This window comes from Trachypithecus francoisi, unplaced genomic scaffold (genome assembly GCF_009764315.1).
Source record: "Trachypithecus francoisi isolate TF-2019V2 unplaced genomic scaffold, Tfra_2.0 Lachesis_group16, whole genome shotgun sequence".
NCBI lineage: Eukaryota > Metazoa > Chordata > Mammalia > Primates > Cercopithecidae > Trachypithecus > Trachypithecus francoisi.
In genome coordinates this window covers 96662451-96686568 of record NW_022681461.1, presented here as the reverse complement: position 1 = coordinate 96686568, position 24118 = coordinate 96662451, and the positions used below count along the sequence as shown (strand labels likewise).

Here is a 24118-nt window from a genome sequence, read left to right as displayed (position 1 = left end):
AAGTAATATCACTAGCCTCAGTCATTAAGGAAAACACAAAACAGCATTAATATTTAGCTTGAGAAATTTCAGAAGCCAGGTTAGACAAAATTTCTCGTAACACAACCACCACCACTCTATTAACGGCAATGAAGCATCAGGAGACGAAATCCATGCAAGGTGCTCCAGAAGACAAGTGTCTGCTCAAGGATTCTGTGTTTCTGCATTTAGAAGAAGCCACACGTATGGCCTTCTGCGCTCCATCAAACCCTCAGATCTGCCCCCGTATCTGCGTGTCAGCTTACAAGAGTACAGACACAGGCGACTGAGGGCAGGACACTCAGCCCCAGCCCCACTGCCAAACAGCCTGCAGTACGCTCGTGTTTTCTGCATTAACAGCCACAATACAGCTTTAAAATATGGCATTTCTTGCCAACCACATTTTCTCCACAGGAGGAAAATACACGATACAAACTAGAGGAAAAAACCAGCAATCTACAATAAAAATGATTGAATTCTGAGAGTGATGCAGCTGAATCAACTTGAGGAGAAATTGTCTAAAATCAATAATTTCAAGTTGCTATGTCAGTAAGTACATCATACAGAATAATCAATACTGATGTTTAGCAAAAAACATGTGTAACACATTCTCAAATTTAGCAATAAGGCTTATTTTATGTCAGCAAAATCCGTTTCAGCACACACTTTAACTTGTTTCTCGGAGCCCACGGCACACTCTACAAAACGTGACCCGCCTCATACTGTACCACGCGTGCAAACTCCACGGGTTCCAGCATGCAGTGCACCACAGCATGCGCCAGGCCAGGCTTCCACACAGACAGCAGACACGTGAGGGGTGGCCACGGGCATGCGGGAAAGCACATGGTTTCTTGATTAAAGATGGATGGGGTGGGCTTAAGGTCAGGTGAAACACTCCAGAACTACGAGAGTCCAGGAACTTGTATAGTTGCCTTGCAAATCAGGTGTTTTGAACCTCTAGGCTGTACAGTGTTGAGGTTAGACCTCTAAATCTGTCTGTCTTCCCTAGGCCTTTCCACACTTCTCCTCACTGACCTACTTACCGAACACTGGGGTCAGAAAGTTAGGGTTACGAACTACCTAATAAAAAAGCATTAAGGGACCTACTGCTCTTGGTAACATGTTTCTGTTTTTATAAAACTCTCATGTGAAACCTCACTTCCTGCAGGACAGATGAAGTCTGTGAGCCCTTGACAAAATCACGTAAGTGCTTTGATATTTAGCTCTTCAGTCTTCAGGATTTAAAAAGTTAAAAGATCTATACTGATTTAAAATGCTTTCTTCTTCCTTCTTATTAATATATTTCAAGAGAAGCAAAATGATCTGTGAGCTCCGCAGCAGAATCTACCGCTGCTCAAAGGAGCCCTGTCTCCCAGCTCACTCCCACTGCTATCGCCTCGAGGACGGACTTCAAAGGAAAATAGGGGCCCAATAATGACACTGAAGGATGCAGGCAGTTAATGGAGTACGCATAAAGCCCTCTGCAAGATCTGCATCCAAAAGTTTCCGAGAAAGGCACCACTGGCACCAAGTACTCTCCCCGGGGGCCTGGGTAACAAACTGGCTCTGCTTCCAGAATGGGCCACCAGGTGGAGCACAACTAGGGTTGGAAAGCCAAATGCTATTTTCACCTTTCTTTTTATGTGAAAATTCACACTTAACTCCAGAAAGCCTGTGGCCAGGCTGACCTAACTCAGACCCTTGCCTGGGAATAAGGAAATGTCCCTTCGCCACTCCATGCAGACCAAGGCAGCAGGAACAGAGGAGAACAGAGGAATCTGACACACTGGTGAGAGCCCCTCTCTGCAGCCCTCCAGCCCTAGTCCACCAGGTGCATCACCCGCATACCTGGACCACCCAGCTGATGGCTCCTAACAGATGTCATGTTAAATACCACAGTCAGGCAAGGTAACATCAGAAATAACAAAATATAAAGAGTAACTTGGGCAACTAGACCACTTCTCATTCTCTCTGTATCTATCACAAAAGAGAACGCCCTCTCATTACGTGCATGTTGATCACTTAAAGAAGTAACCAGGAAACTGGGAGAAATGTAACTTAGAGTTCCAAAGTGCCATATTACAAGGCCTATTCGGCTCAGAATCAGGCCAATTCTTGTACTATATAAATAACTCCAAGGTCGGACATTTAAACAACAACAACAACAACAAAAAAAAACAGTTTCGGGTGCGAGCAATTTCTAATGGAAGCAAGCGATCGCGACAGGATGGCTCTGTAGATGGCAGCTGGAGGCTCGGGGTTCACTTACAGGCACTAACTTCCAATACCACTTGGAGGGAGACTGCTCAGGAAGCGAGAGAAGGAAGGCAGGAGAGGAACATCAGCAGAGCAGGTCCACGTGTGGACGAGGTAACACACACTTCCCCACGGCGTTTACACGGCAGAGGCAGGAGGGCCTCTGGTAAGCAAAGTCTTCCCAGTGTGCGTGGCCATAGGCATGTTGTATTAGCAGATGATTAAAGTGGAAGATCATGAGTCACCTCCACAACAGTATTCTTTGCAGTAGCAAAGAATACTTCGGAAACTTGGTATGGGCTGGGTACCAAAAGGCAAGAAGTCAGCTCTGACGCGGGAAAGGTCTAGTGCTTAGTCTGTACCCATGTGTTAAACATGACCATCTGAGGAACAGGGAGGAAGCTCGATGCTTAAGATCCAGATGAGGGAGGCATACCAGGCGGCCTGACTCACCTGCCCACCCAGCTAACAAATGCATGGCCAGGGGCCGGTGCCACTGGACAGGGAAAAAGGAACAGTGGAAGGCGGCACACTGCCCTCCAAAGGCGAGACCTTATAGATGGTCGGGCTGCATCTTGTGTGCACTGAACTGAGTGAATTCAGTCACACATGTGCTTGCAAAAGAGAAAATAATGTCAGAGGAAGAAAAAGGCTAATGGCTGGAAGGTGCGGCCCAGCCATCATGCCACTTCAGCAGGCATATAGGGTTCATCCAGGAGAATGATGGCACATGCACACAGGTACGCCACCAGCTACGCTGCACCTCATGGGCCATTCAAGGACTTTTCGAGGGCATCTTTAGCAATACGCAATTTTCCCCTTGTTTGTTGACTTGTGGAAGCTAGCGCCCAGGTGGGCCCTACGTCCCTCACTCAAGGTTCCCAATTCCCCCAAATACCCTCACCCACCATAAAGTGCAATACAAAACACCCCTTCCCAGGGAGAGACAGGACAGGCTGCCGTGGTCACATCTCACTGAGGTGTGGAGAATCAGCCCACCAGGTGAATCCAAGAGACTAGCTGCTTCTTTGGTGAGTAAAAATAGAGAATAAGCAAATGATGGGAACTAACAGAATTCTTTAAGATTGGGAGCAACATTAACTTAGTGCATTCCAGAGAAACTAAATTCACCCTTTACCTTTTGATGAGCTGGACTCTCCAATAACTGCTGTTTTAATTTCACTTCTTTCTCTGTTATCTCTCTCATTTTAAGATTTACCTAAAGTAGAAGAGAAATGCATTAAAGAATTAACTGCTGTCCCTCACAACTGTAGCTCCACAATTATCCCCCAGAGACCCCACTTCACCTGATTTACCTCTGACTCCTAGACATGGGCATTGTTCAGGCCAATTACACAGATACAGAAGTACATGGATTCCCTGGGATCCACAACAAGGTCTGCCTGCTACCACCAGGAAACCACCTGCCCCGACCCGCACCCCAACGCCAGCGCAGTGCTCCCCCTTCACTGTGGGACAGAGTCACTGCATCTTGGCAGTGGTCACTCACCAAACAACTACTGTCAAACAGCTAAGCTTCTCCAACACAAACAGCAAATGCCACTTACAAAACAGTCTGGTGAACACATCTCACTGAAGAGCCTAACTTGTGATAGGATGACCAGGTCACACATCCCAGACCATGCAAAAACCACACCAAATCAAATCTAATTATAAAAGTTTAACTATAAACCCCTTAAAAATTACTTCAACTTCTTAGAAATTTAAGTATTCTCTCCTATAATTCCTAACTCAATATCAAAATTGCAATTATGAAGTATGGAAAAAACACTCAGCAGTGCTTAAAGGGACGAGGTAAAAGCCATGATCAGACGAAAAGGCACGGAGCTGAATGCTTCGTCATCAAACAACACAGACAAGGGAGTCCACCATGCACATCAAATCAGGAGAACGAAAAGTGTCTTTAAAATTAAAAAAAAAGACAAAAAAATCAATATAGATAATGTAAAATTCAATCAATGAGAAAGTAGAAGAAAGGATATTTACATCCACAACTAAGTTTTGTATGCATGATTGAAAGAGTCCTTCGCAAAGGACGAGTGTGGCTGCTCACACGTATAATCTCGAGGATCATCTGAGCCCAAAAACTGGAGGCCAGCCTGGGCAACACAGCAAGATCCTGTCTTTTTAAACAAAAAAAAAAAAAGCCTCTGGAAAATCTAATCAAGAAAATGAATGAAAATACCAATACATAACATGAAACAAATAGTCGTATTTTTGGAGGAAAGTCAAAGCCACTGAAAAAGTACCATGTAAAAACACATCCTTCTTAAAATGTAAATTAATTTGAAATTTTTAATGAAACTAACATTTTAAAGGAAAATATAATTATACATTACCAAAAAATCAAGAAGACTAAACATAGTAAATCAAACATTTGCTTGTTCCCTGTAAAAACAACACAGAAAAGAAAATTTAAAAGCTGAAAATCCACAGGACAAAGAAGGAAAGAGGGGAACCCTGTAAGTAAGGGAAAGCTACACAGAGCAGAGTCAGTGCAGTCCCAGTGCTGGGGAAGAGATGCCAGGCAGGGGCCCTGCAAACACCCCCAAGATGCCTCCCATCCTCAGACCAGAGACAAGGCTGCAGACAAGACAACGGTTGAAAGTCAGTGTCTAAAAAAGTTGGAGCAAGAACTTTCAGCCCAGTCCCACCTCATCTCACAAAGTAACCCCAGCAGCACGACAGAATGGAGCCATATTTTTACCTGAAAGAAAATTCAGACAACCTAAAATTTTATATCCAGCCATATCTTTGGAAAATGAAAGCAAAATAATGTCTTTTTCAGAAAAGAAAAAGCTGAGAGAATTCAGTAGAACTGCCTGTAAAAAAAAATGCTAAAAGAAGTTGTTTGGGCTAAAGGAAACGATATAGATGGAAAACAGTTTTATTAAACCTCTACCTTATGGTACAACTTATTTTGTATTCCGTGACCACGTGGTCAGCAGGCACAAAGCACCTCTCCTGTGGACCAAATGACAACAGTGACCTTGCGACATGCATCTGTGCACCTGACTTGAGCTACAAGCTGAGCCACTAACAAACCAGTTATTCACATTTGCAAACGTGTTAAGACATCATCTAAAAACCAAAGAAGTGTTTGTTTTTTTTTAAATGAATGTCTGTCACTAAAGGAAAACTACTTGTTTCCAGTAATAAAATATGAATTTCAGAAAAAAATTAAATTTTGGAAAACTTGTTTCTGCCACCAAAAGCTAGATAACTTCCTAATACATAAAGGCTTTTCTGATGAGATTGGCGATTTTCTTTTTTTTTTTTTTTTTTTGTGGCACGATCTCGGCTCACTGCAAGCTCCGCCTCCTGGGTTCACACATGAGGCAGGAACCTCGTCCGAGAACACCGGTGCGAACTTCCTTGGCCCCTGCTCCTGTGTGGACCTAGGAACCTCGCCCGAGAACGCCGGAGCGACTTCGTTGGCCTCCACCGCCAGAGACCGGTGAACCTCGCTCCCTCCTTCACATTGGCTTGTAAATAAAGTTTTTTTGCCTTGCCTACTTGCCTTTTCTCTGGCATTTGCTCTGGGGGTCGCATTAAAGCAAATCAGGAAGATCTACATAACTCAGTGAAACAATTTTCCAAATGACCAAAGCATGAAGGTGCAAAACCCTGGGTGGGTAAAAAGTCCAGGAAGAATGCAGGAACCAGAAATGGTTACTATAGCAATAATAGAGTATAAAAAACTCACTGATCTAGTACCCAGAATCTACAAAAGAACAATGCAATAATAAAAAGGCAATCCAATTTTTAAATAGGCAAAGGGTATGAATTCCTCCAAAGAAGATATACAGCCAGGCACGGTGGCTCACACTTGTAATCCCAGCACTTGGGGAGGCCAAGGCATGTGGATCTCTCAAGCTCAGGAGCTCCAGACCAGCCTGGGCAACATGACGAAACCCTGTCTCTACAAAAAATACAAAAATTAGGCATGGCGGCCCACACCTGTAATCCTAGCTACTTGAGAGGCTGAGGCAGGGGAATTGCTTGAACCCAGGAGGCAGAGGTTGCAGTGAGCCGAGATCGCACCACTGCACTCCAGCCTGGGCGAAAGAGTGAGACTCCGTCTCAAAAAAAAAAAAAAAAGCCAGAAAATAACAAATGTTAGCAAGGATGGGGAAACTAGAACCCTCAGATGCAGCTAGTAGGAATGTAAAATGGCACAGCTGCTGTGGAAGACAGTCTGGAAGTTCCTCAAAAAGCTAAACACAGAATGAATACATGACCCAGCAATTCCACCCCACGTATATACCCAAGAGAAATGAAAACACATATTCACATGGGAAACTTGTACATGAAAGCAGCATTATTTACAACAGCCAAAACGCAGAACCACCACAAATGCCCATCAATTGACAAATGAATAAACAAAATAAGGTGTAAGCACACAGTGGAATATTATTCAGGCATGAAAAGGAATGAAACACTGACACCCGCGACAACATGGATGAACCCTGGAAACATGCTCCGTGAAAGAAGCCAGGCACGGAAGATCACAGACTATATGGTTTCAATCATAAAAACTGTCCAGACTGAGCAAACCCGTGGATGCGGAGCAGACTGGGGGCTGCCAGGGGCTGAGGAGGGAATGAGTTCTGGCTGCTAATAGGTACAGAGGGTTTTTCGGGAGTGATAAAAATGCTCTGGAATCAGCCAGTGATTATGACTATATAGCTGATAGGGTGTGGCTCTGTGTCCCCACCCAAATCTTATCTCAAACTGTAATCCCCATAATTCCTACATGTTGAGGGAGGGACGAGGTGGGAGGTGACTGGATCATGGGGAGGTTTTCCCCATGCTGTTCTTGTGATAGTGAGTGAGCTCTCATAAGATCCGATGGTTTTAGAAGGCAGTTTTCCCCACTCTTGCTGCTGCTCTCTCACACCTGCCACCATGTAAGAAGTGCCTCTTCCCCTTCCGCCATGATTGTAAGTTTCCTGAGGCCTCCCCAGCCATGTGGAATTGAGTCAATTAAACCTCTTTTCTTTATAAATTACCCAGTCTTGGACAGTTCTTTAGGCAGTGTGAAAACAGATTAATACAACATCCTTATGAATATATTAAAAACCACTGACTAAGCCAGGCACAATGGCTCGCACCTGTCATCCCAGCACTTTCGGAGCCCGGGGCAGGCAGATCACTTGAGGCCAGGATACCAAGACAAGCCTGGCCAACATGGCAAAACCTTGCCTCTACAAAAAATAAAAAAATTACCCAGGCACAGTACCACACACCTGTAATCTCAGTTACTCGGGAGGCTAAGGGAGGAGAATCCCTTGAACCCAGGAGACAGAAGTGACAGTGAGCCAAGATCACACCACGGCACTCCAGCCTAGGTGACAGAGCCAGAGTCTCTCTCTCTCTCTCAAAAAAACAAAACAAAACAAAACCAAAAAAATCCACTGACTAGTACACTTTAACAATAGTGAAGTTTATGGCATGTGAATTATATCTCAATTTTTTAAAAACGTTAATTGATGATAGTTTCAAATTCTACATAATAATTAATCTTTGAGAAACTATTGTTTGTCAAGTTTTGGTGTAACAGCAAAAACAGATTTGCATATTTCTCAGAAAAGACTTTGAAAATACTATCCCCTCTTCCAATTATATATCTACATGAAGCCAGATTTTGTTCATGAACTTCAATAAAAACAACATATTGTAACAGATTAAATGCAAAAGCAGATAGGAGAATCAGCTATCTTCTCGCAAGCCAGATAGTAAGACACTTGCAAAACTGTAAAATGCTGCCATCTTCTTTATTTATTTCCTTAATTTATTTTGAGATGGGGGTCTCACCCTGTCACCCCAGCTGAAGTGCAGTGGCACGATCATGGCTCAGTGCAGCCTCAATCTCCCTGGCTCAAGCAATCCTCCTGCTTCGGTCTCCCAAGTAGCTGGGACTACAGGTACACACCACCATGCCCCTGGTTAATTTTAATAATTTCTGTAGATGGGGTCTCACCGTGTTGTTAGGGATGGTCTTGAACTCCTGGGCTCAAGAAATCCTCCCACCTCAGCCTACCAAAGTGCTGCGATTCCAGATGTGAGTCACATACAGCCCCTTCTAATTTGTTTTGAAAAATAGTTATTTTTCACTAAAACATTATTAGTATTAATATGAAATCAACTTACTATTATTTTTAAATAAGTATTTTTAAACTTTCTGATTTTTAACTTCTAGTATGGCAAACACTGATAGATTAAAATTTTCTTTACAAGTTCAGCAAGATGCACTAGCTCACACCTGCAATCCCAGAACTTTGGGAGACCAAGGCAGGAAGCTCGCTGGAGGTCAGGTGTTTGAGAACAGCCTGGGCAACACAGCAAGGCCCCATCTCTATCAAAAAAAAAAAAAAAAAATGTAAGTTATCTGAGGTCCACAGCAATTTAAGAGTATAAAGAGGTCCTGGCCAGGCGCGGTGGCTCACGCCTGTAATCCCAGCACTTTAGGAGACCAAGGTGGGCAGATCACCTGAGGTCGGAAGTTCGAGACCAGCCTGACCAACATAGAGAAACTCCATCTACTAAAAATACAAAACTAGCCGGGCATAGTGGCAGGCACCTGTAATCCCAGCTACTCCGGAGGCTGGCAGGAGAACTGCCTGAACCCAGGAGGGGGCGGTTGCAGTGAATCGAGATTATGCCATTGCACTCCAACCTGGGTAACAAGAGCGAAACTCCATCTCAAAAAAAATAAGAAAAAGAAAAAGAAAAAAGAAAAGGTCCCGAGACCAAAATGTGTGAAACTCTTGATGTATGCAAAGGAATTAAGAACAAGAAGAATGGAAATCACGTGGATAAATATTAATGACTTTTGTTCTCAATTTTTAAATACTTTAAAAGACAAAAGAAAGCCAAAACAGCACAGCTGGGGATGCAGCAAAATGAATGACAACAGTGACACAAAGGTCAGCAAGGAAAAGACGCATCTTCTGCTATTTGTGCAGTGGCATCACTTTGACTTGCAGGCAGCCTGCAATGGTCTAAAGATGCAGACAGGAACCCTAAAGCAACCCCTACAAAATACTGGAGGATAAAAGGGAGTACTAAAAAAAAATCCAAAATAAGCCTTAAAAGAGGAAAGAAAAAGAAAAGAGATAAACAGAAACAGACCAGATGGTAAAACCAAGCCTTATGGATGTTCACATCAAATGCAATTGGTTTAAACACTCAAAGAGATTATCAGATGAATAAAAAAGCAACTATACAGCATCTACAAAAAATTCACTTTAAAGAGAAAGACAACAAGAGGTTAAAAGTGAAAGGAATGAAACACACCGTGCAGCCACTATTCACAAGCACTCTTGAATCCACATCCACACTAAATGAAGTCGACTTTTGGGACAAGGATTACCACCAGTGATAAAAAGCAACATCTCGGCCGGGCACGGTGGCTCAAGCCTGTCATCCCAGCACTTTGGGAGGCCAAGACGGGCGGATCACGAGGTCAGGAGATAGAGACCATCCTGGCTAACACGGTGAAACCCCGTCTCTACTAAAAAAAAAAAATACAAAAACTAGCCAGGCGAGGTGGCGGGCGCCTGTAGTCCCAGCTACTCGGGAGGCTGAGGCAGGAGAATGGCGTAAACCCGGGAGGCGGAGCTTGCAGTGAGCTGAGATCCAGCCACTGCACTCCAGTCCAGGCGACAGAGCGAGACTCCACCTCAAAAAAAAAAAAAAAAAAAAGCGACATCTCATAATGACAAAAGGGTTAATTCATCAACTAATATCAAAAACATGAATATGTGTAAACATAACAGACTTTGCAAACACACAAAGCAAAAACTGACAGAACCAAACGGCGGGTTATGAGCACACAACTCAGGACCTTCCACCCTCCTCTCAGATTGACCTACTAATAGGAAAATGGTGAGGGAGACACAAACACCACCACCGACCAATCTGCACTGATACTGAAGACACGCTACCTTCAAACAGCAGAATATTCTTTTCAAATGCATATTAAACATTCTGCAATGGAAGGCACGTGGCGGACCCTAAGTCCCAATAAACTTAAAAGGTTGAAAATCACACAGAGTATTTTCCCTGACAACAGAATTAAACCAGAAATCACAACACAAAAAGCTATCTAGAACCTCTCTTTAAGTATTTGGAAGTTAAACATCCAACTTCTAGATAACCCAGTGATAAAACAAGAACCCACAGGGGAAACAAAATATTTTAAAGAGAATGATGAAAGACATGGCCTATAAAAATATGTAACGCACAGCTGAAGTGCTGCTTAGAGAGGAACCAACAGCTTTAAATACCTGTCTTAAAAATGAAAAATGGCTTCAATAACTAACTCCCCCCTTAAAAAATTAGACAAGGAGAACAAATTAAACCCAGAATAGAAAATAATAATAAAGGTAAAAGGAAATTAAATATTAAATAGAGAAAATAAAAACTAAAAGCAGATTTTTAGAAGATTAGTAAACTTGATAAATCGGACTAATCAAGGTAAAGAAAAATAAAAGAAATTGCCAACCTCAGGAAACAAACAGGACTCTGTCACTAGAGATCACAAGCATATTAAAAGGAAAATAAAGAAATATAAACCTTTTGCCAATGAATTCAACTACTTAAATAAAACTGACAAACCCCTTGAAAGTCACAAATGACCAAAGCTGGCACAATGCTAAATAGAAAATCTATTATCATATGTATACTAAAGAAATTAAATTCACAATTAAAATCTTCTAAGAAAACTCCACTTCCAGATTGCTTTACCAGTGAATTTAATATTTAATTTCCTTTTACCTTATTAATACTTCCCAACTCTCTTTTTTAGCCCAATATTACCCTGACACCAAAACAAGAGAAATACATCATGAGAAAAAAACTACAGACCAATATCTGCCAAGAACATTGACACAAAAATCATCAACAATATATTAGCAAATAGAATCCGTCAATATACAAAACAATTAATAAACACAACCAATTTGTATCTGTCCTGGGGATGGAAGGGCTGGTTCAACATCTGAAAATCAATTAATGTAAATCATTGTATCAACACACTAAAAATGAAAAGCCATATCATCTCAATAAATACAGAAAAGGCATCTGACAAAATTCAATATGTATTCGTGAAAAAAATACCCTAAGCAAACTCAAAATAGAAGGGAACTCCTGGCCAGGCGTCGGAGGCCGAGGTGGGCGGATCCTTTGAGCTCAGGAGTTCAAGATCAGCCTGGGCAACACGGCAAAAATCCCCTCTACAAAAAGTGTTTTAAAACTTAGCCAGGCATGGTGGTGTGTGCCTGTAGTCCCAGCTATTCAGGAGGCTGAGGCAGAAGGATTGCTTGAGCTCAGAAGGAAGAGGCTACAGTGAGCTATGATCATACCACTGTACTCCAGCCTAGGCCACAGGGTGAGACCAGGTCTCAAAAAAAAAAGGGGGGGCACAGGGGCAGGGAACTCCTAATAAAGGGCATCTATGAAAAAAATTACAACCAACATTCATCATTTCAATGGTTAATACAGTAAATCTTTATTCCCTAAGATTAAGTACAAACAAAAATGTCTTCTTTCACCAATTCTATTCAACATTCTATCTGAGGTACTAAACAGTACAATAAGGAAAAAAAATCCTTTATAATTAAAAAAGAGCATACACCTTAAATAGCAATACAAATGACTTTATATACAGACAACATGATCATGTACGTAGAAAATCTTAAGGAATTTTCTCAATGCCACTAGAACAAATAAGTTGAGCAAGGTCACAAAATATAAAGTCAATATACAAATTATTAATTACATTTCTACAGACTAGGAACAAACAACTGGAAAATGAAATTAGGAGATCATTTATAACAGAATCCAAAACACAAAAGAGAATAAAATTAAACTATACACAAAACGTTACCCTGAAAAACCATGAAACATGGCTGAGAGCAGCTGTGAAGCTGTCAAGTCTACACAAAACGAGAGACACAAGCATGTCTGCGGGGACCTTGAATAGTAAAAACATTTTTTTTTTTTTTTCCTGAGACGGAGTTTCACTCTTGTCGCCCAGGCTGGAGTGCAGTGGCATGATCTCGGCTCACTGCAACCTCTACTTCCCAGGTTCAAGAGATTCTCCTGTCTCAACCTCCCGAGCAGCTGGGATTACAGGCATGCGCCACCATGACTGGCTAGTTTTTTGTATTTTAAGCAGAGATGGGGTTTTACCATGTTAGGCAGGCTGATCTCGAACTCCTGACCTCAAGTGACCCACCCACCTCAGCCCCTCAAAGCGCTGAGATTACAGGTGTGAGCCACCACGCCCAGCCAAAAACAATTATTTTTTAATACAAAGGATATGGCTAGAAGACTTAACATTGTCCAATTACAAGTATTCCTATAAACCAGACACAAACATCAGCAGAACAGAACAGAATCCAGAAACAGACTCACATATATGTGGTTTACTGATTTTCAACAAAGCTGTCAAAGTAATTCAATAAGGAAAGAAAAATCTCTTCCATAAATGGTTTCAGAATTGCTATCTATATAAAGAAAAAAATGAATCTCAACCCTTCCCTCACATCATTCATAAAAATGAACTCAAAATGGGTCATAGAGGCAAACATAAGAGCTAAAACAATAAAACTTCTAGAAGAAAACACAGGAGAAACTCCTCACAACCTTGGAGGTGGTCAAGATTTCTTCTATAAGACACAAAAGGACAAACCATAAAAGGAAATACTGATAAATCAGGCTACAAAGAAAACTTTAAAAGCCTTTGCTTGTTTTTTGAAACAGTCTTGCTCTGTCGTCCAGACTAGAGTGCAGTGGCATGATCTCAGCTCACTGCAACCTTCACCTCCCTGGTTCAAGTGATTCTCCTGCCTCTGTCTCCCGAGTAGCTGGGATTACAGGTGCCTGCCATCATGCCTGACTAATTTTTGCATTTTTAGTAGAGACAGGGTTTCACCACTTCTGGCCAAGCTGGTCTTGAACTCCTGACCTCAGGCAATCTGCCCACCTCGGCCTCCTAAAGTGCTGTGATTACAGGTGTGAACTACCACACCCAGCCAACCTTTGCTTTTTAACAGACATTGTTAAGAAAACAAAAAGGTGGCCAGCCTGGGAGAAGATCTTCACGATACATACATCTGACAAGGCACTTGATTCTCAATACGTACATTTCTAAAAACTCTTGCAACTTGATAAGACAACCCAGTTAAAAACTGGGCAAAATATTTGAAAAAGCACCTCACAAAAGAATGGAGACAAGCATCTTTACCCATTAGGAAAACACAAATTAAAACGACAATGAGAGACAGTTACACATCCACTCAAAGGGCTAAAGAGAAAAGACGGACGATAACAAGTGTAGAGCAACTGGAATTCTATCTTGCTAGTGAGAGTTCTAAATGCTACAATCATTGGAAAACATTTTGGCCATTTATTCTGAAGATTGAACTTACACATACTTATATTAAGTTATATATACTTATCACATGACCCAGCGATTCTACTCCTAAATTTTTACTTAAAGAAATAAAAATATGGCTGGGCCCAGTAGCTGACACCTGTAATCCCAGCACTTTGGGAGGCTAAGATGGGTGGATCATCTGAGGTCAGGAGCTCAAGACTAGCCTGGCCAACATGGTGAAATCCCGTCCCTACTAAAAATACAAAAATTAGCCAGGTGTGGTGGTGGGCAACTGTAATCTCAGCTACTCAGAGGCTGAGGCAAGAGAATTGCTTGAACCCAGGAGGCGAAGGATGCAGTGAGCCGAGACCTCACCACTGACCCTCTAGCCTGGGCGGCAGAGTGAGACTACGTCTAAAAAGAAAAAGAGAGAAATAAAAATATATATGCACACAAAGACTTGCACACAAACGTCCCTAGTAGCTTTATTCAAAATCGGCAAAAACCGGAAACAACCCAAGTGTCCGTCAACAGGTGGACAGATAAACGAACCAGGGTATGCACACGATGGAACTCCACCAAGCTCCAACAGAGCTTCCGACAAATGCAGCGCCAGGGGCCAGTCTCAGAAACACTTGGTTCAGTGGAAGAAGTCAAACACAAGAAGAGCACGTGCCACACAACTTCACTTTTATCAAGACCAATCCACAGTGAAGAAGGCAGATGAGGAGTTACCTGCACTGGGGTAGAGGATTAACTTCAAAGGACCATGGAAGAGCTTGTTGAGGGTGATGGAAACATTACCTTGACTGTGGCGAATGCTAAACAAATGACTGCTTATCAAATCTCAAGGAAACAGATCCACTGACTTCATATAAAATACATCTCAGTAGAGCTGTCTTAAAAAAGACAAAAAGAGGCCAGGAGTGGTGGCTCACACCTGTAATCCCATCATTTTGGGAGGCCAAGGCAGGAGAATTGCTTGAGCCCAGTAGTTCAAAACTAGCCTGGGCAATACAGCGAGCCCACGTCTCTAATAAATAAAAAAAAAAAAAAAAAAAAAAAAAATTAATCAGCCAGGCACTGTGGTGCATGCCTGTACTCCCAGCTACTCAGGAGGCTGAGGTGGGAGAATTGCTTGAGCCTGGGAGGTCGGGCTGCAGTGAGCCGCAATGGCACAACTACACTCCAGCCCGGGCCACAGAACGAGACTGTCTCCAAAAAAAAAAAGAGAGAGAGAGAGAAAGAGACAACAACTGGCTGGGCATCAATAAAAAATAAAAAGAGCCCCTGCAAGGTGGTTCATGGTGACACTTCAGAGCACCCAGGAAGGAGGAGAACCTCAGTGAGGTCATCCGGGTCACACACAGGACAGGGAACCCACATGGTAGTGGATTCCTCAGCCTGGAAGACAGAAGATATTTGGGCAACCCCCTCAAGCTGGGGAAAGCGCTTCCATCTAGTTACACAATCACCAAGGAAAGGTGGAGGAAGGCTCCTTCAGAAGCTCTCTCAGAAATGGTCACGGAAACGCACAGCATCAGCCTTTCCTCAGACAGCAGGAAGGCTCCTGCGCCCAGGGTAGGGACCCCGGCCAGGAGGAGGCGGGTGAGCGGCCTGGAGCAGAGGTGAAGGGAGGAAAGTTCAGGATGGCAGACACGCAGGTGGCCGGAGCAGAAACCATGCAGGCAGGGGCAGGACACAGTCCCAGAGGGATGCCACAGAAACTCAGAACGTGGCCATTCCCCCACAGCTGCTGCAGGGGACGACACAGAGCCAAACCCAAGGAGGGAGTGACCCAGGTGTGGGTGTGAGAAGCTGAAACCTGCACTCAAATGCAGCCACGCACAGCAGGCATCTTGGAAACATGGTACCTATGCCCCAAAGGAATTCAGACCTTATGCATCAAAGAATTGATGCAGGAGAAAAAACTCACCCTTATGGAAATCATACCAACCGCCCCAAGCTTATTAAACATGCAGCAATTTCCAGTGGGGAGAAAACCCACCTGGACAGTGTAAGTTTTGGGGCACAGCTTGAAGCCAGTGAAGCATCTGAGAACCCATACTGGAGAGTGCCTAGGAACACACTACGGGTGAGAGAGACTGCTCGGGGAACTGGTGCTTCCTACACACCCGGGCATTCATACTGCAAAAGGTGCTTTGGAAGCATTCAGCCGGCATCGCATCCTGCATTGAGGACTCACACCCGGGAGAAAGTCACATAAGGAGAAACCACTAACGTAAGGAACTTAAATTCATATGGAAATGCCAAGAAAACAGTGAAACATGGAAAACACTGAATACAAATGTAACTAATGCATGAGAAAAAAGAAAAGGTCATGAAAACTAAAGCAAATATTAACTCCAGGAAAAACAAAGCATAATACAAGGAAAGGCACATGAGCTGTGAAAATGGTGCCTGACCACAGGAACATCAAGTCTGACTGTGAATGTGTCCAAAGCTGTCAATGCAACCCCAGAGGAACGAGGAGGAGGGCAGGGGAGGCCACGGTAACTGCTGTTTGTCACAATCCAACCTCAGCAGATCATGTCCACAAATGAGGAGTCAGGAGCCGGAAATACAATGTATTTCTTTAAAATACAGAGGTAGAAACAGTAGACAGGAGAATAGCATGGAAGGAAAATGATGCCTCTGGGTTACAAGGAGACTACCTTCTATTTATCTGCCAAGTCTACAGAAACACAGAGGCCAGCAACAGCCTGAAAAGTCACTTATAAATGCACAGCAAATACGAAAAACGTGACCAAGCAAAGGAAAAAGAAACATACCCTCCTGCCCAAAGAAATACGGGCAAAGTGCCGGGCGCGGTGGCTTAAGCCTGTAATCCCAGAACTGTGGGAGGCCGAGACGGGCGGATCACGAGGTCAGGAGATCGAGACCATCCTGGCTAACACGGTGAAACCCCGTCTCTACTAAAAAAAAAAAAATACAGAAAACTAGCTGGGCGAGGTGGCGGGCGCCTGTAGTCCCAGCTACTCGGGAGGCTGAGGCAGGAGAATGGCATGAACCCGGGAGGCGGAGCTTGCAGTGAGCTGAGATCCGGCCACTGCACTCCAGCCCGGGCGACAGAGCGAGACTCCGTCTCAAAAAAAAAAAAAAAAAAAAAAAAAAAGAAATACGGGCAAAATAACAAACAAGTGATTCACCAGAGAAGTAGGGTAAAGAGTCAGACAGATGCTCTAGTTTCTAAACTGCAACTTTACCCAGAATTAAGTTTTTCTATGTCTTTACCATAGAAAAAGACACTATTTTTCACCTCTCAAATGGGCAAGTAATTTTTAGTAATGTCCAAGATATGGGAAGACATGGGAAAAGACACCTACACAAACTAATAGAAAGGAAAATGTCATAATCTTTAGGATCAGATTTGGCCAAAAAAAAACAAGCAAACAAAACAGAAGTCCTTAAATATGAACAACCATTCCCCTCGCAGGAACGTGGCCTGAGGGAAATCATCGCGGCTGGACAGACTACTGCACAGACGGAGAAGGGACAATTTGACCTCCAGCAACACTGAGATCACAGAAGGACCACGGGGGAGTCACTGGAACAGCTGGCATCAAGTATCTGGCCAACGGGCAGAAACCCACTGCACAGTACCACACCAAGTAGAAATGTGGCTCACGACAGAGTGCACGGTAAGCTCCCCACTGGGTTGCAGGCCTACATAACACATACAAAAAAAGAAAAACTACCAGAATTTTTACCAAAATGTTAACCATTTGCATAGGTGATAAGACTATGGGTAATTTACATTTTATTCTTTTTGCTCATCCATAGTTTCTATATTTTCTATAACTATGTCATTTCTAATATGAAGGAAAAATCAATAAAAGATATTAAAGAAAAGCTAAAATTTGACTTTTGATCACAGGAAGCTTCCGCTAGGATACAGGAGAGTCCCCAAAGCTCAGGCTCCTCTGGAAATGTGAACTAGTCCTGAACACCATTTTTCACAGAATTCTTGCAAGCACTTCCCACACGCACAGTGTCAGGTGAGAGCCAGGGATGAGTAAGACATGGTGCTCGCCACCAAGAGACGTCCTCATGGGCAGAGGCAGAGTGGGGCAAAGATGGTACTGACTGGCACCCAAATCTGAACTAGGGCCCAGAGGCTCCAGTGAGTCCTAGAAAACCCGGTGGCTTTCTGTCCCTACCTCACTACAGGATAAGGAAATGTAAGACCTGCTTCCCCAACCCCAAGCTTGGGGAGGAAAACAGCTAAAAAGCAGAGCAACTGTCTTAGAAAAAGTCAAAGCACAAACCTCTGCCAACTCCTGACAAAGACCCGCCTGTCACAGAGACAGAGGGGCCTTCCAGGGAACCAGCAGATGGAGCACCGGCCTGGCTCTGCATGTGCAAGCTAACCATCAGTAACTCCAGAGCCATCCTGCGTGAGCCTCTTCCTCAGGTCCACTCATACAGCCTTACACGGTACACAATCCTCTAGTTCTTTCGCTGTGTTCACACACAAACTTCACTGTATAACACACAAACTTCACTGTGTTCACACACAAACTTCACTGTATAACACACAAACTTCACTGTGTTCACACACAAACTTCACTGTATAACACACAAACTCACTGTGTTCACACACAAACTTCACTGTGTTCACACACAAACTTCAACACCTTTTTACATACATAACAGGATGCTTACTAACCAAAACCTCTGGTAAGGTAACCCTATAAATAATTACACTACTAAAAATAAACATTCTTTACATATATTGTATTAAAAATTACACTATGAGCTTCTAAATGTAAAAGGAGAAAATAACGTTTGGGAAAATGCCAAGTTTTTTCCTTAATAATCAAAATGCCTTCTAAAGGCATTTTGATAAACTCCTTTATTGCATATAGGTGTGTACTATGAAAATAAAAACAAATTATTCACTGGCCGGGTGTGGTGGCTCATTCCTGTAATCCCAGCACTTTAGGAGGCCAAGGAGGGAGGACTGCTTGAGCCTGGGAGTTCAAGACCAGCCTGGGCAACAGAGTGAGACTCCATCTCTACTAAAAATAAAAATAAAAATAAAAAATAAATTAGCCAAGTGTAGTAGCACATGCCTGTGATCCCAGCTACTCAGGAGGCTGAGGCGGGAGGATCACTTGGAACCTGGGAGGTCAAGGCTGCAGTGAGCCATGATTGTGCCACTGTACTCTAGCCTGGGGGACAGAGTGAGACCTTGTCTCAAAAAAAAAATTTTTTTTAAGGCACTTAAATCACTGACATGTGCTGCGTTTTCAGACATAAATTCATCACCCTCTACTCTCGGCCTGTGGGAACAACGTCTGCTTGCTTTGCTTCTTTTTAACTACAGCAGACACATTTCTGGACACAAAATATAATCTGTCCCAAATGAAGAGCTGGGTCTCAGCATGACAGACAAAGTATGCTGCTATCAGGTGAAAAGGGGACCAGTCACAGGAGCAGAGCTACACGCCACATCTAGGCAGGGCACTCACCTTGTTGATCCAGAACACCATGGCGTCCTCGAGGTCGTACGGAAGTTCTTTCGAGGCACTGAACGTAGAGAAGCGCTTGACACTGGCCACCACCTTCTCGATGCTGATCATCTCCACAGTGTAGGCCATCATCAGGGCGTCCACCATCGCCATGTGGGCACTCTAGGGGCAGAGGCAGCAGTTATAATCCCTCAAACCCACCCTTCTTACCAGGTTCTGATGCAGAGAACCTGCTCATACTCAGAATCCTGGCCTAATTTCTTCATCCCTCGCCCTTTCTGTCTGAAGAGATACTCAGATCTGAGACCCGCCTCCCCCTCACCATCACTATTTCAAGCCTGGCATTTCTGGCCAAGCCTCGAGACCGCTAGGAAACAGGAGTCCGTTCTCAGGCAGGCAGGCCAGGCCTGTGGCCCATGATGTACTGTCTCACACTGTCATTTCTTATTTCCTCAACAGCCCTGTGGGACTCCCAGCAAAGGCAATGCGACTCCCACATCATGGCTGTGGGAAGGCAGACAGGAGACCTGTCCCAGGCCAACTGACCACCAAAGGGCTCAGGCTCCTAGTCCAGAGCTCTACCTGCTACAGCTGCAGCACACCTTAGTGCAGCTTCCTCACACGACAGGAGTTAACACTCTCTTCACCCACCGCATGGCACCCACAGTCTCAGCGGGAACGCCATGGGAGCAACCAAACAAAGGCAGTGCAGGAGGCACCAAGAATGGCCCTGACCCAGAACACTCTGGAAAAGGCACACCAGTAGCAAGCCTTCAGAGAAAGATGGGGGCAGGATACTTGGGGGAGAAAAAGGCAGACTGAGTTATTTTAGCACAAAGTATGCATGAAACAGCCTAACAGAATGGGCGCGACAATGACATTTCTCACCCGTATAGAGTCTGCCTCAAGCATCTGTATTAATACGCCTCCCTCCAAGCTCAGCACTCACAGAGCATTCCCAACGAGAAAAAGGGCTCAGTGGAAGCTCTCTTATCCCCACACTCCACAACAGTCATGTGCTTTAAAAGAGATGCAGTTTCCTAAGGAACGACAGTGTGCAAAAGCACAGGTCTCCACCACCTCACTGCACACCGTGTTCACACCATCCATGCGCCAGGTGCGCTACACGAGACCCCACGGCTCCAGAGGATGGCCCCTGGCGGCGGCCACCGCAGACCACTCACCATTTTTATGGGTGCGCGACTGAGGTCAGACTCTGTCACGGGGGTGTCATCACTCTCCATCACATAGATCCCTTTCCGGGACAGGGCCTGGATGACAGACTGGTGTCCCTGTAAGGCGGCCACCTGGTCCCCTTTCAGGATGAGGCTGCAGACGCGGCAGTACAGCTCGCTGGACAGGAGAAGCTTGATAACAGGCGGCTTAATGTGCTCCTGCTCATACTGGTCAACGTAGAAAGGGTCTCTGAGGTCCTCGGGGATGTTATCTAAGACAGGGAGGGGATGACCAGGTGAGCACGACATACAAGATCCACATGCGTCCTGAGCAGCACCACGACAAGGGCCCACATGGGAGCCCCTTCCAGTGCAATTCCAGACAAAAGGCACAATCAAAAAAAGGAGTATGGCTGGGCGCAGTGGTGTGCCACTGTAGTCCCAGCACTTCGGTAGGCTGGGGCAGGAGGATTGCTTCAGCCAGGAGTTCAAGGTTGCAGTGAACTATCACCGTGCCATTGTACTCCAGCCTGGGCAACAGGAGACCAAGTCTCAAAAAAATTAATTGATTGATTGATTGATTGATTAAATGGGCAACTAACAACATGAAAAGGCTCTAGGTGTCTCAATAATTCTGTTGTCTTCTGTGCTTACAAAGGCAACTGTAGCATCTCAGACTACTCTGTGAACACAGACAACTGAAATCATTTCGTGACCTCCACCACTTGACCTCAAAGGACGACTGTCTTAACTTAGCAGTAAGAACGTAGGCATGGGAGCCCTGAGGGTGTTAATGGGGCTGAGGGGAAACCAGCACAGGCTAGGACCATGTAGTGCCTGGTGACACCAGCAGAGAGGGCATGTGGGCATGGCCAGCATCAGCCCGGGGAGGGAGCCCAGCATCTCTTTCTGACATGAAAATCGGAAGTGATAACAGAGGCTGGACACCCATAGTCTTTACAGAAGAGGCAGCCAGGCAGGCGTGGTGCCACTGTAACCATGACAACGACACAGCAGCAGCAGCAATCAGCCTTTTTCCATTTTTGGACCAGGCAGCATCAAATTCTTGACATGAACTATGCTACTTAATCTTGCCACTGCAGTGCCCTCAAATGAGGACTACCATCCGCACATTACAAATGAGAAACTGAGGCACAGAGAAAGTAAGTGACTTGCTGAAGGCCACAGGAGGCAGAGACCAGCCTGAACCTACACAATCTGATCCAGAGAGCCTACTGTATACTTCCGGCTGCAATATACGCCACCTCCCACACAAACAGCACAGGAGCAGCGTACACACGGGACACTGAATGTGTCAAGGCTGGCCTCACCCAGTTTTCTAGCCGTGCCACTATGCCCCTCACACTGTCTCACAAGATGTCAACGGCTGTCCCATTGAAGACGGAGGACGAGGGACGTCTCTGCGGTCAGATGCATTTGGGAAACATGTGACCCCCAGGTCTTTAATGTGCCCCATGCTCAACAATCTGCCAGGAGGTGCAGACACTCCCACCTCCCTAGAGTTTAGAAAGGACTACCATATCCACAGAACAGCTCATGAAGAAACCCCACTGATTCCTCGTATTGAGACAACCGGTAACACTAGAGGCGTTCACGGGGACACTAACAAACTTGTCTTGAGCTCAGAGCCAAGCTCTCTTAAGCTCTTCCCCAGGGGAAGAACCAGCTGTGGCCATGGTTCCCCACAGCACCCTTCTCTCTCTCTGCTGCCATCTCTTCTGGCTTCCTTCATTATTTTCCCGAGCCCTGAGTCACTTCATTATGGTCCCATGGAGTCTGGTCATTTCCCCACAATCTGAGCACCTCACAGCTGGTTTATTTCTAAATGGCAGCAGCCACCGTTTACACAGCATTTTTGTTTTAAGCACCATTGTACACAATCATTAGGTCACCACGGCAACCCAGGGACGGACAGGGCTCCAGCTATGGAAGGCTGGCTTAGCAGACATTAACAGACTCACATCCTATACTTGCTGACCACAGCGAGTAGCCCCCTAATCTGAAATCATCGGAACTTTTGAAATACAACAGAGCACAGCAGTAACACAAGGAACAGGCCCCAACGCCAAGCACGGCGGGAAGACTTCTGCTTTCCTTACAAACTGCTCAAGGAAAGCTGACCTGCAGAGGTGCGCACAGAGCCACCCTGCACATGCCTGAGTGAGACGTCCCAGGAAACAGGAGCAAGGTGGCCAGGGACAGACAGGCGGCCTGTGGAGCGTGCACCCATAGGTCGTGGAGGGAAGGCAGGGGAGGACGCTGAGCGAGGGATCCCATAACCTGACAACGTTTGCAGCAGTTCACACCGGCTGCTGGGGGAAAGATGCAACAGTCACTCTCAGCCTTCCTCTTACTGAACGGACCACACCAGCAGCCCACCTAGTCAGGGCTCTTGGAGGGAGCTGCCTTTCTCCTGACTTTTGGGGCACTTGGCCTCTGTCTCCTGATCTCACTGCCTGCTCCATCCCCATCTCCCAGGCCAGCTGCCCCTCATTTCCCCAAATACTGGAAGGGGCACTTCCTACCTCCTCTCTAATGACCTGATTCAGTCTCATGGCTAGAAATACCACAGACACAGAGTCATCCCCAAATGTACATTTCTGGCCCCGACCACTTCCCTGAACTGCCTACCTGACATTTCCATGCAGATGTCTGGGGGCACCTCGAGCCTAACCAGCCTGGTCCAAGTCACCCTCTCCTCCCACTTGGACAATTGTGATGCAGCCCCCCAGGAGAGCAGAAACTGGCACAGGTGAGGAGAAAGTCCCCCGGGGACCTCTCAGAGTGATGGCTGTGTGCAGAGGGGGCGATGGAACAGGCACGTAAGTGGAGGGCTGGCCTTAGATGGAAGCAAAGTGAGCCCCAGGGAGAATGGCGGAGCCTACCTCACAGATCCAGAAACCTGGCTAGGCTGGAAAAAGCAACCACGGCTCTGATTTAAGTTTCTCTTTTACAATCTACCAAGCAGAAACATTTGCCATAGGGTGGCCCACTTTTAAAATTAATCAATATAAAGTGATTCATATAATCACCTTTTTGAATCATATATGAATATGCATAACACAACTAATTCACATCAATTTCAGATGCAGGAAAATGAGACTTAAAGGCAAACGACGCACTTACTAAAGATAAAAGCTTCAGACAGTGGCGAAGCCCTCCTAACTGTATGTCACTCCTTCCCATCCGACCTAAGGAAGACCCTGGCCAGAACCCCCACGAGGTGACAGTGGCCACGCTCCTCCATGGCCCTGCCATGGCAGTTCTGCCCTCAGATACTGAACTTGTCCATGAGTAACCAGCTTCAGTGAAGGCAACTACTGCAAGAGTTGGATGTGCACAGTTCTAGAACATTTAATGTTCTATCAAAATCAATACCTACTAAAAAAAAAAAAACTTTCTAATGCCTTCAATGTACTTCTAGTAGTTTCTTGTTGTTGTGGTTTCTATAAACTAGTAAGACTGTTAGAATTAACACACATTCATTCGACAATTATTAAGTACCCATGTTAGCCAGAAAATGTACAAAAAAGTCACGGAGTCAAATAGAAAGAGATAAAGTCACTGTTCTCAGGCTGAGCTTCATAAGACAACTGAAAAGTCAACAGGTAATTTCCACGCAATATGGAGGGATGTCACACAGGATGAGTGCTGGGGGACGGGGGTGCAACAGACACCAGTTCTGCACTGAGGAGTAGGGCAGTGGGGCAGTGGGATGTGCAGATGGAGAAACTTCTTAGGGAAGG

The 24118-nt window shown here is 44.9% G+C and overlaps 1 protein-coding gene across 5 annotated transcripts in view; it reads right to left on the bottom strand.

Moving 5' to 3' along the window:
* The window catches only part of CAMSAP1 (calmodulin regulated spectrin associated protein 1), a 98251-nt gene that overhangs the window by 52515 nt on the left and 21618 nt on the right, over positions 1-24118 (bottom strand). For 2 of the 5 annotated variants that reach the window (XM_033238586.1, XM_033238584.1), the window contains exons 2-5: positions 20361-20623; positions 19177-19338; positions 3413-3493; positions 2288-2320 (exon numbers count right to left, since the gene is read on the bottom strand). In XM_033238586.1, the coding sequence (XP_033094477.1) occupies positions 2288-2320; positions 3413-3493; positions 19177-19338; positions 20361-20623 (539 nt within the window). Of the gene's footprint in view, positions 1-2287; positions 2321-3412; positions 3494-19176; positions 19339-20360; positions 20624-24118 lie in introns of those variants that run through there. The other 3 variants (XM_033238585.1, XM_033238587.1, XM_033238588.1) reach the window with 3 other exon arrangements.